This window comes from Lonchura striata, chromosome 24 (genome assembly GCF_046129695.1).
Source record: "Lonchura striata isolate bLonStr1 chromosome 24, bLonStr1.mat, whole genome shotgun sequence".
Classification (NCBI taxonomy): domain Eukaryota; kingdom Metazoa; phylum Chordata; class Aves; order Passeriformes; family Estrildidae; genus Lonchura; species Lonchura striata.
The window spans coordinates 1,567,376-1,579,990 of record NC_134626.1 but is presented as its reverse complement, the minus strand read 5'-3'; the positions used below and the strand labels follow the sequence as shown (position 1 = coordinate 1,579,990).

Genomic DNA, 12,615 nt, shown 5'->3' with positions numbered 1-12,615 from the left:
AAGGGACAGTTGAATATGTAAGTTTTTCTTTTATATAGAATGAAATTGCCTCTTCACTAAAGAAGAAAACACACAGCACAACCTGTAACACATCAGAATCTCTGCTGGGTTTGGGTGCTTGACTGGGAGCCTGCAGGTAAAAGCAGAGCAGGTTTTGATCTGGAACTTACTGAAGAGAAAGAAGAGGGGGATTGGAATTTGTGGAAGAAGTGAAGGTTATAATTATCAAACCAACAAACAAGCTTCTCTGTTGCAGCAGTGGATGCAGACAGAAGCTTTGGAATCTTCTCCCATCCTTATAGAGAAATACACATTCATGATGTAAGAGGAAGTACCACTGAAAAACCCACAAACAAACAAAAGATACAACTCACAACTGTACCTTCACATTTTATAATTTAGAGTTATTTGCACACCTAAAAGGTCAATGCTGGATTCTATACAAACTAACCAGAATTTCCCTTGGAGCTGTCACCAGCTGTCACGGAGCTATGAATAGGTGCTCAGTGGCACCTGCTTGGGAACATTCTTGAATGTAAAGGATTACTGGTATCTGTGTGCACAGAAATTTTCCACATAATTTACTAAGTTATCTCCAGATCCTAAATCACTATCAGCAAACCTGAACAAAGACACCCAATCATTTCTAATTTTTATATTTTCACCAACACTCTTACAAGAAAGACGAAGGAAACATCCTGTGCGAGTGTGTATCATTTATTGTAGTTCAAGAGAGTCAGGAATTGAACAGAAGACATGGCGAAAAACAAATAAAAGAAAAACAACCTTTTTTTTCCAACTTAATTTTAAAACACTGTGGTTTCAAATCCTTTTTAAAAAGGAAATTCAAGTATCATATGCAGGGGGCAGTAATATAAAAATGTTTGTGAATATTTTTTTATTTTTTTTAAAAACGTAATTCTACATTTCCTGCACCCTTTCTGCTTTGGTAAGGCCAAGCCATGGATACAAATTGGTACGCAACATAAAAAATGACCCCTGCCTCAAACTGCAGCCTCCAGGGATAAAGGTATCTGCTCTCTGTGGACAAGCTCCAATGGCTCAGAACTGTCAGTTAGCATTGATCTGCAGCATTGAAAGAATGTATTTTATTTTTTTAAAGTCACTGAAATCCTGGTATTCCCAAGCATCTCATTCATGGCAGCTGTTTTAACACATTTCTATCTCAAGGCTTTTCACAAGTACCAGAGCATCTTGATCAACATAAAGGAAAGGGACATCTCAAGGAAAGTAAATTAAAATCCACGCGTGAAGTCTTCGCTCTTTTGAAATTATCCTTGTGTCTAACACCAATTAAAAACCAAATAGGCAAATATGTGTAATATAAAAATACGATCCCAAGATGAACACTTTGTTGCAGGCACAGTTATCGCACAAAATATGTTCTTTTTAGGGCAGGGGAATGATTTTGATTTTCACAGGGTTTATGTTTTTTTGCATTACAGAAGGAAAAGACAGCAGTGCAGGTTTGATGGGTGGAACAGAAAGAAAGGAAGGGAAAGAAAAAAGTTACTTTAGCAGCAAAATGTCCAAGGTTCTAACCACAATCAAATTAACGGATATCTGGCGGTAAAAAACAAGGTTGAAGGGATGCTGCCCTGATCCATTTGTCTTTGCTAAAATAATTCAGCTGTAAAAACTCCAAAATGTGACATATTGGAGGACAGTTTTGTAACATAAGTAACTTCCTAGCTTGTCCTCCATGTTATTGACCATCGTTATCACTTAAATATATGTACAAGAATGAAGCTGCTTTCCTCCTCGTCCACATGCTCCTGTGGTCACTACTGCGAGCCAGTGCCGTGGGCATGCCAATCCATCAACAGCTCCCAAGTGTGTCTGCTGCACTCCTGCCAGAGCAGCCCACGCCCTGCTCTGCCCATTGGTGGTGGTGTGCACTGCAAGGGAATTTTAATGGTCATTCTGCTTGTCTCTCATCCAGGCTTGGATTTGCTCTTTAAGTTCTGGCACTAGGAAGGAAAAAAAAAAAGAGAGAGAAAAGAATTATTAAATTACTTGGTAATAGTACTATAAGAAAGTCCCTCATGACTAATAGCCATTTTCCCATTTATATACCATGATGTATTTCAGCCCAGGAGTTAAGAAAGCAAGGCTGTGAGGGTTTTTTTGCCCCGGAAAAAGGGAAAGGAGAGGGAATGAACTTTTCTGTGCAAGCTGAAATGAAAGAAGTGTCACCTCTGCTGAGGCCTCAGCACTGTGCTATGGAATTACAGAGCTGCCCAGGAGCTGCTGCCCCCAGCCCACGTGCCAGCTGTCCCACGGTACCTGGTTCCAGCATATTCTCCGTCAGCGTCTGCCGGTTGAACGGATCCGTGGAGGAGTTCAGCAGGTGCCTCAGGATGATTGACCTGTCCATGATGGTGCCCGAGGGCAGCCGCACGGGGTCGGTCATCAGAGTGTCCATCAGTGGATCTGAGGGCACAAGGCTCTCCTCATTACAGTGAGCAAACAGCTACAAATGTTATCTCCCATCAACCCACACTGCAAAACCAGTGCTCAGGGTCCCCAGTACACTGCTGAAGGTAGAGAAAATGGTTAAATGGACATAAATCTTCACAGCACTTTCCCCTTTCTGACCTGGGACTAAGCTTTCCCTATTGTCACCCTATTTTCAGTTGTAGGGGGGTGTTACTGTTTTCAGGTACATGTTAGCAAAGCATGGCTAGGACAATCATGGACAGTACAATCCCAGGGAAAACTAAAAAAACTCTTAGCTCTGTATTTACTTAAATACGTCATTGAAATAGAGCAAGATGCAAGGCAAGATGTTTTTATGAAAAGCAATATATAGTTTCTAGTAGCATATGGAATCATTGCAACAAATGAAATCCCTCTCTCCTAGACAGGCAGGGTTTAGAAGACTCCACTTGCCTCTGAATTCATCTGGAGCATCGCTGTAATCAATCTCTGCACGGGCGTTCTTGGCAACGATTTCCTCCACTTTCTCTGCCAGCAGTTTGAATTTCTCTATTGCTATGGTAGACTTGATTCCAGCCTTCCTCATCTTGGAGATAACCTCCTCAAAGAGCTCTTTACTGTAGGACCTCTACAGGCAAAGCACAAAAAGACAACTTTGATGAGTCGTAGTGTCCTTACATGCCATAGAAATAGTAAAGATATTTAATGTATTTTTGAAATGGCAGAAGGAAGGCTCAATGAAACCTCAACCTTACATCAAAGCAAACAGTATGTAGGTAGCATTCATCTAGCACCAAAATGTCAACACTGGGGTAGACTTACGATTTTTTTACCCGTCATCACCACTGTAGAACTATTAAGGACCAAAAAAAAAAAAGGCAACATCACCTAAAGAAAATGAGGAAGATGCTCAGAGAAGCTGACTAATTATTAAGAGCTGTTCTTAGACAAAACATCTGTTTTGCCATTCTCCTTTCTGTATCCCTGTTCTCACAAGCCTTGGCTGAAAATACAGCATATAATGAATTTCTTACCTCCTCCAATAATATGCAAGGCAGTACTGGGAAAGGAGTGATTCTTTCTCCTAATCCAAACAAGAACTAACAAAAAACCCACCCCACAATGTTGCAAAAATAGTAAGACAGCTCAGAGAGAGTGAATGCTGGAAATTTGCCACCCAATGCAGTAGGACTATCCAGAGAGACCAAATGCAACTGAAGCAAGCATTACTTTCAAGTGAAAAAGTGTCAGGGAAGGACTTTTGTAGCTGTCTGTGTTCTACAGAGACACCATTTTCTTTCAAGTTCACAATATCATGTTTTGACATAATCCTTTTACTACAAAATGTTATGTACTTTACAGTGCAAGATTGAATTATATGGCAAAACAAAACACACTAAGTCTCAGATTTCTATTTCCCTTGGGATTTTGAAAGTGTTCAACAGAGCCCCACTTCTTTCATCTACTGCACACTGCAGCAAGCAATGCCACTCAGCAGGCAGGACACACAGTGCCCACCCAAACGCCTTTCTCGTGCCCAGAGGGAACAGAACAATGGCAACGTGCCCAGGGCTCTGTAAACGTTTGCAGATTCCCTCTGCTGCGTGCTGGGATTTGCAAATGGGACATCTCTCAAAATGCTTTAGAGAGATCCCACCATGATCAAGCAACTTTTTGTTTGTTTTGTTTTCTCTCCCAATACCAGTAGCCATTAACCAGCCACACATTTCCTTGGTGTTTCTTTCCTGTCACTGACAGTTTCCAAGAGACTGGTCACTCCCCTCACTCCTTTTTGATGAAGGGCCACTTTGTTAATTAAGCTTTTTTCCAGTTCTCACACCCGCAGGCTTCTTTCTTTTGAATCCCTATGTCAGTCTGTGCATTTGCTGTGGCTGGCATGGATGCATGATTGATAACATTCTCATATATAGTGAACAGCATAAAAATATTCATTATATACATGCAAACACGTAAGGTCTGTTTCAGATGTGGTACTGGTATTATCTGCAATTATCAGAACTTAAATAACTACAGAAAAATAATCCTGAGCTACCCCAATACTGCTGTTTCACTAGACATGCAAACAGCTTCACGTGCTGCAAGACATCATCCACTAGAATCTCAAGTAGCTGCTGTGAACATTTCTTGCCCTCTATACTTTGAAGTTGGTGTTATAAGACATGGGCATGGACAGATGTGACTGAGTAGTTTGACGACTTTACAAGAACACAGCTGCAATAGCTTATCTTGCTCTGACTATTAACATGAGTTCAAAGGTGTCGTTAATTGTCTCATACATGCTGTGCTTTGTCAGTTTATTACAGAGCCATTTAATAAAGTGATTTCAGAGGGAATACAATTTGGAAACTGTAAAGCAGTGAATGAACTTTGATTTGTTGAAGGAGGCTCTTGGTCCCAGCTCTGCCTGTTTCGATGAGGAAGGGGGAGGGAGTCAAAACTCCGCCTCAGTTCTCCCACTTGCAAAGAGACAAAGTATTTCTGCTAATTTGCAATAAGGCTGTAGGCAATAAGCACATCAAGCTCAGGAAATTTCCTATGCATGTGAAGTGCCATGGATATTTCTGTATGTTTACAGGTTTGCAAATAACTGGGAATGCCCATCTACAAAGAGCAGACAGAATATGAACAGAGATAATCTGCTGAAAGAAAACAAACTGCAGGGATGTAAGACAAACTGGCTGGCAGCACACAAGCAAGATGAAATGCTCCTAGAATGTTCTGCAAAGTCTTGTTTGTCCACAGAGCTTTTGCCCTTCTCCTTCATCCTTCTGGAGCTCACCTGATCATCAGCAATTGCTTTAGCAAAGCGAGCACAATCCAGCTGCAGATAAATGTCAGTCAGTTGGTCCAACAGCTTCTTTGGTTCAAACCCATATTTCTCTGGGTTTTCAACTTTCAGGTCACGGCACTTGGGGCCACACAGTTGCTGTAAGTTAAAGTTCAACATAGCAGCCAGTCGTGGTCCAAGTTCCTACAAAAGCAAAGTAAAACACAGATCACAGTGTGAGGGCAGTGATAAAGAAGGTTATCTCTAGAGTTGCACACAGCAAGATCAGGAATTATTCATTCCAATTAATGAAACTATCTAACTAATAAAATTTCATTTGTTAGGCTCCCAGGAAGCGTCTGTTCTTCATGCATGTTTGCCATTAAAAAATGTCATGCAAACAGTTTCTGTCTGGGAGGATCACACCATCTCAGTGACTCAGGTAATGCTCTCAACATCAAATAACATCAACAGCAATTATATTTTAATGAGCTGGAGAAAAGGGAGGAGAATAGAGACTAAGTGCTACCAAACATTTCCAGGTTATTATCCAGAGATGTTAGAGAAGCAGGGAACCAACTTAAATCTGAGCAGGACTTACAGGTCTGAGAAAAGGCTTTTGGACCTGCTTGGTAAGGATATGGAACATATCAACAGTTTCTGTTGCCAGGGCGAGATATGAACGGGACACGCGCTCATCCTGAGCCAGCTGCGACTGCCGGGCCTGCTGCTGATCCTACAAAATAAACACAGCGTCCATGGCATCTCCTACACCATCGTTCAGCAAAACCTTACAGCCACAATGCTAAGGGCATCTAGACAAAAGGAAGACAACAATTCAAATACAGATGTGGGACATCTTTTAGTCTAAGGTACAGCTGCTCAATTTTATTACCTAGTACTAATGTCTGCATCAATTTGCCAGAATTCTGCAACACTACAGAATGAATACAAACAGCATAACAAACCCCTGTGATTATTGAGTTTATTTACATCCTCTAACTGCTCCTCACAGCTGCAGAACTGGGTTATGCTTCCTTTCTATCCAAATGTCAATACTTCAAAACCAGCTTGGGATCTGAGAGTCAAATGAAGCTCTCTCTAATTCTCTCTAATTTATGCACCATCATAAATAATAAACACTCCCTGGTGGAACAATCTGTAGATGATGTACCAGCCCATTTTGTAACTACAGCAATGGCTTTACCTTGCTGGTAGGCAGAGACAGGAAGAAAGGCTTCAGAAGAGCAAACCAGAATATCTTTAATAAACAAGATTTTTATAGCTTTTCCTCTTGTGCTTTTTCTTTTTTTAAATCAATAACCTTAAAATAGAAATGCCTGACATTGGTGGGTCAACACACACAATTACTGTTTAATCAGGCCAAGCTCTGAGGTACAGGACTATAACTGTCTGCATCGAATCTACCAAGGACCAATGCATTAACAGAGTAGAAGCTTCTATTCCTTGAAGTCAATTCAACTGGCGAGCATCTTCCCAAACCTCCTTCAGGAAGGTTAAAGTGTCTTTTTCTCCACTTAGAATTAAGTGCACAGTAATTTGAAATTTTATACTATTTCTACTTCACACCACTCTCTTTGCCAGCTACAACATAACTAGGCAGAATGATGGTTTTGCAAAATGTCATCCAGAGTGACCATGGCCATAAAAAGCATTGAGAACTGCTCCTCATAAGCAGCTCTTTGGTGCTGTTCCTTATAAAAAAGTTTTTTTAATGGTCTTGTATTGAAGAATTAAAAGTAAAGGGCACTTTGAAAAACAGCTCTGTTCACCCTGGGCAGCAGGTCCCATTGCTCTTTATTCTTCATCTCCTCTTGCACTTCATGGATACGTTTTAGGGACTCCAGACTCTCATCCAGCAAGAAAGTTGTGTCATTTATCAGCATGTTGATGTAGCGCACAAACTGCTTCCCAGAGCTGAAAACATTGAAACACAGGTATCACGGCAGAGCAGGTGGGTGTGCAGAGCAGCCTGCAACCCCAGCAACACTCCTGCACTGCACAGTTCCAACAGGGATCCCATTCCCCAAGCCAAGCTGATGGTGGTGTCCAGAGCTCAGTTTAGAAATACCCCAGTTGTACTGGAAGGGGCTGCCACGTAAGATACAACAGAAAGCAGAATCTCCCAGTCCCAATGGCAGCGAGCTCCTCGGACCCCCTCCTGAGCAGCCTGCACGAGGAAACTGCCTCACACAACCTCTTACTCACTTGAACTCTTCCATAAATGTACCATGGTGAGCTATATTCTGCCAGAGGCTTTTGAAAATGGTGCTGATGTGGTAGCGGATTGTAAACTTGTCATAGAACTCGCTAGTGGCTCCAGTATGCTCCACATCTGGAAAAGAGAACAGATCCCAAAACTTTCCCACCAGGATTCTCTGGCAAGACACCTCTTCCTACTGCCTCCAATGTGATGAGCTTCAAGCACCCAGAGAAACATTAAGAGATGAAATTCAATTCCTGTTCAGAAGTCTCCATCTTTATTCCCATTAGAAGAAGCAACACTATATATTTCCCAATCTAGACCCAGCCTCATTTCAGAAGAAAAACCCCCAGAAACCAAAACATTCTGTTCTATTCTACTCTTCATCTCACAGTCTAAAATCTCACTAAGAAAACTCGGGTAGCCTACAAAAATACTTGTTTTTGTTATGGGTGCAAAAACTCTTCTGAAACATTCAAATTTACAGGACTAGCACAACTACAACAAGGAGTTCTAAAATTCCAATACTCCTTTGGATACAATGCAAAGAAAAAGCTTTAATTTTGGAATCTAAAGACCACAAAAACAATTGTATCATCAATTCACACTGCTGGACTTGTGAGTGCACAACAGCTTGTGAAAGGACATTCTATTTGCCTCAATCCCTGAGCATAACAGCCTGATCTTCACAAGACTCAAGATCTATTGGGGGTTTTTGGGGTGTTTTGGTTTGTTTGGATTTTTTTTTAATAGCTACAGCAGCTAACAGAGTCTCTGGGCTTGGAATACTATTGTGCACTCAGTGAGCTACAGACAAAGCACTTACCTGTGTAAAACTTCATCAAGGAGGGGACTAACAATTTAGTGGAGAGAGGGTGATTTTCAATCATTTCAAAGAACTTCTGTGTCCGGGGCTGAACAGCTGGATTTGTCATGAACATCACTTCCACCAGCTTGGCTACTAAATAAGGATTTCGGATGTAGTTCTGGTTGCACAGCATCACAACAAGGAACATCACTATGTCCTGAGTACAGGGCTCATACAGCACCTGAGGAGCATATCTGGAAGCAGGAAAACTAAATTAAAACCCCCAAGCCTAATGTTCTACTTCTAAGCTATGGCTTTTAAAAAATCTTATTCTAGTGATGATTTAGCATATCACAAGATCAAAAGGTCTCACTGAAAACCATAAAGAAAATTCCTGGGGAGAGAATCAAAAAACTTTCAAGTTTCTTCCAAGAAAAATCTAGTTTAGAAGGGACCTTGGTGCCATCTGTGCATTATAGCTGCAGCTATGCTGCCATGCCATAACCTTATGGCTGCTGTTAATAACCAGAACATTAACTGCAGATAGTTAGAAAACTACTTTTTCACCCTCAATTTATGCATGTGCCACCTGCTAAAGGGACAAGTGGTAGTACAATTTTCCTTCAAATATAACTTTACTTACTGTACAATAAAAAATAAAAATTCAGCAACATCTTCTACATAAAACTCTGGCAATGATGCAAATACTTTCGGAACCTCAGGAGTTAAAGGCAATTTTACGCTGTAAAACAGAAGAGACAAGAAACAAGACAGTAAACCAGCAGGGTTAAGCAGGAAGTGTCATGTACTTACAGAATTATTCCATGGGAACCCTGTATAAGAATCAGAGTCTGACTGTTCAGAACTCCGTGTCAGTACTTCAAGGGTACCAAACATACCTGAGGGGGCCCCCCAACCCAAGTGAACATTAAACTCTTGAATAACAGAAATATTCCATGCAAGGATGCATGCCACTGACCCCATAACAATGCAGACATTGTAAATTAAACTAATTCTAGAACTACTAAATTCAGTGAGCCATCCAACATGATCTGCAATATCTTTGATACAATTTACACAGATAAACCTGACACTCACTTGGGATAGGCAGGGTCAAGAATGCGAAGCATCAGCTGAATCACCATGCCATAGAAATTCAGGCATCTCCTGAGGAAGTTTTCATCCAGCAAACCAGCATCTGCACAAGCCTTACACCTCACCAGTTTCTGCAGAACATGCACACAAAAATTAATCCAGGGCAAGACAGCATAAAGAAATGTGAAGCCTCTTCAAGATAATCAATATATCTGTGAATCACGACAATTACACAATGGTCTATTCTTACACTACACTCTTATTTCAAGAAAATAGGGCACATAAACCCCAACACAGCAAGTAAAATACAATTTAGAGTTGCAGGGACAGATGTGCCTTTCACAAGCTTTATCAGAACAATGAAAGAAGTAACAAATTTATCAAAATGGGAAAACGTGTGATTAAACCCATTTTTGTGCTACAGCTCAAAACATTTGTGCCAATTTCTTTGAGGAAGATCTAAGCAGAACAGGCCTTCAAAAAACAGAGCAATCCAGCTTACTCATCTTTGCAGGAATTCTGTGTGAGATCAGTGACTTGAGTACTCCTACTTGTGCATGGACTGTGCACACACAGCTACACCTGAACAAAGCCCAGTCCCTTTGCTTGGTCTCTCTCCAATTAAAAAACACAGATTTTTCTTATTGGTGTTCCTGTGAATCTTAAATTCATCACTGATGTTATATTCTGTCATGACCACCATCCAATGCAGCATTCAGGGGTCAGAGGTTCAAACCCACCGTTTTCAAGCAGCATAAGATAGAAGCTGTACATAAACATTGGGACACAAAGTCAACACACACACAGCCCACTGAAGTGTAGCTGAGAATTGAATCACTTACAAACCTTGAGCTGTGTCTTGCACCGCTTCAGCATCTCTCGATGCCTGGTGGCCAGAGGAGAATCCTTCCACTGACTTTCATTGTTTTTCAAATCTTCAACAGTCCTGAAAACCAGATGCAGGAACTGGTTATCATGACAGAGGGTAAATGTGCTGCCAGCACAAGGCATTTCACTGACTTATCTGATAAACACCAAGGAAATACAGAGAAGTGGGGAAAAAAACTGATGATTTTCAAAGAAATCATCCATCATCATAACAAGACAAATAAGTTGCTTTTGTAAATGCAGACTGAACACCTGCACAGCCAGAACTCGGAGGCAGCACATACACTAGCTCCAACACACATGAAAATTAAACCTTAACACAAGAAAATTATGGTTCCATCAATGAGACAGAGTTCATTCATCTTCTAGTATCAAAAAGGAAACTGGAAGACAAATCAGCTAAGGAAGAAAAAGGTGCCCAGCACAAAGTCTTGTTAGAAACAAGAAAGTTGCAGGTCTATATCCTGTGTATCTTCCCCCTTTCTACTACTGCAAATTATTTCTTTTGGTTTTGTTCTACACTTCTCATACTTCACTCCCAAGAAAACTCAGGTGTGTAGGGGATTTCAATATGTGAACAGTAGGACCAGAAGGTCAAGGGGGTTGATATTCCTCCCCTTCCTTACCTACCTTCTTATGCTGCCCCACAGAAAAGAGAACTTAAATGCACATTACACACAACCATTTGCATTTAAAAAATCCATGCGTTCACATATCTTAATCCTTTTCAGGACGTGCAGCTGATTAGAACAAATCTCATACACTGAACTGCATGAACACAGTCCCTTTTCATCCCTTCTCTAAACACAAATTCTCTTCCATGTCAATCTCTGCCTACAGCAGACAAATATCCAGCGTAATTTCTTTACTAACAAGACGTAAAGATATTTCCAGTGTTGCAAGCAACTAAGCAATTCATGGAAAATGCTGAAGCCTAAGCTCCTGTTGCTGTCAGTAAAGCCAAGAGCTCTTCACTCTGCACCGTTGGATGGAGCCTGCTGCATCAGCAACTCCTGTGAAACAATTCTAAATAAGGAAAAAGCAGCAATTCCTTTTTCAAGCCAACATATGGCTTTTTTACAAGTAATCCACAGGCTGTTTATAGGAAAATAGTTTTTCTTTTGACATATACTGGGTCTTCCTGCTCTGCTCTCTGCTGCTTCCCAGGTTCTTGGCCTGCATATGCTTTAAAAATGAAATCATTTCAAATGCAGTCCAAAAATCCTGTAATGAACTCATGGCATTACTGCCAAGGAACATTTACCAAATTGCAATGCGTGCAATTATAAACAATGGAAAATACTGATGATACAAAAATCTGTTCTAATTTTAACAGAGTATTCTTTAAGGTTTAGCAACTGTAAAAGTCTATTTGGGCTTATGCCAAGAGAAATGGAAAACAGGAGTATCTTCATGTTAACACCATAATGTATTTATCATTTTGAAAACAGTAAACCATATGCTGAATTACATATGGAGAACAATATTAAGCCTTCAATGCTGAAGACTTCTTTCCCCCTGTCCTGAGAGTATGACAAATTCTGTTTCAGAAGCTGAGGGGAAAAAGGTAAGTATCTTCTGGGATGTTCAAAACAGGCACAACTCACAATGTCTTGTTTCTGAAACCATAAGTCATCTGCACAGTGACCTGATTATCAGACACACACTCCTCCAGCTCTGCCAGAGAGCCTGAGGCACTGATGCCCACATCCTGCCAACCACACCAGAGATTAGTTATAATGAACAGTGTTAAGTAGTGCCACGAATCCTAAATTGTTCTGAGGAATATCTTTCAAATATTATCTTTCAAATAGAATCATCTTCTCACCAACTGGAGCTGTCTTGTGTAACCAATACCCTCCATCTTACTATTACCCAAATTCCTGATTCAAGCCACAGTCCCCCAATGCACCCAAATTTCCCAAGGGCTCAAAGCAGCAGAGTACCAGAAAGCTGAGGGGGTCTGTACTCAGCACCAGTTTCACCTAGATTGTCACTGTCATTTCCTTTATTTATCTGATTCCTGCCTGGTGGGAGCACCCCCAGCAGCTGCTGCCAACCTGTTGAGCTCCCTGATGGCGCGCAGCCTGCGGATGTAGCGACGGCAGCTGGGCAGGATGGACAGGTGGTGCGCGTGCAGGGTGAGGAAGAAACATTCCGTTGGGAACTTCGGCTCAGAAAACGGAGACGGGTCCCTGTCTGGAAAACAGAAAACAGTACAGGTGAATAAATTTTAAAATGAACTGCCTTATCTAGGGTGAGACCTCGAATTCAACTTTCTTCAAAACGAGGCAAAGCAGACAGCATCAAGAAAAGGGATTTAGGAAAAGGGAATTATTTGCTGGAATCAAG

General features: G+C 41.1%; 1 protein-coding gene across 2 annotated transcripts in view; it reads right to left on the bottom strand.

Moving 5' to 3' along the window:
• Positions 1-701: 701 nt before the first annotated feature.
• UBE4B (ubiquitination factor E4B) overlaps positions 702-12,615 on the bottom strand; it is a 34,175-nt gene continuing 22,261 nt past the window's right edge. For both annotated transcript variants that reach the window (XM_021537806.2, XM_021537805.2), the window contains 12 exons: positions 12,324-12,462; positions 10,222-10,321; positions 9,379-9,506; positions 8,924-9,022; positions 8,299-8,534; positions 7,478-7,604; positions 7,042-7,186; positions 5,850-5,984; positions 5,261-5,452; positions 2,914-3,088; positions 2,308-2,454; positions 702-1,991 (listed from right to left, as the gene is read on the bottom strand). In XM_021537806.2, coding sequence (XP_021393481.2) covers positions 1,933-1,991; positions 2,308-2,454; positions 2,914-3,088; positions 5,261-5,452; positions 5,850-5,984; positions 7,042-7,186; positions 7,478-7,604; positions 8,299-8,534; positions 8,924-9,022; positions 9,379-9,506; positions 10,222-10,321; positions 12,324-12,462 — 1,682 coding nt within the window. In that variant the 3' untranslated portion in view covers positions 702-1,932. The remainder of the gene's footprint in view (positions 1,992-2,307; positions 2,455-2,913; positions 3,089-5,260; positions 5,453-5,849; positions 5,985-7,041; positions 7,187-7,477; positions 7,605-8,298; positions 8,535-8,923; positions 9,023-9,378; positions 9,507-10,221; positions 10,322-12,323; positions 12,463-12,615) is intronic.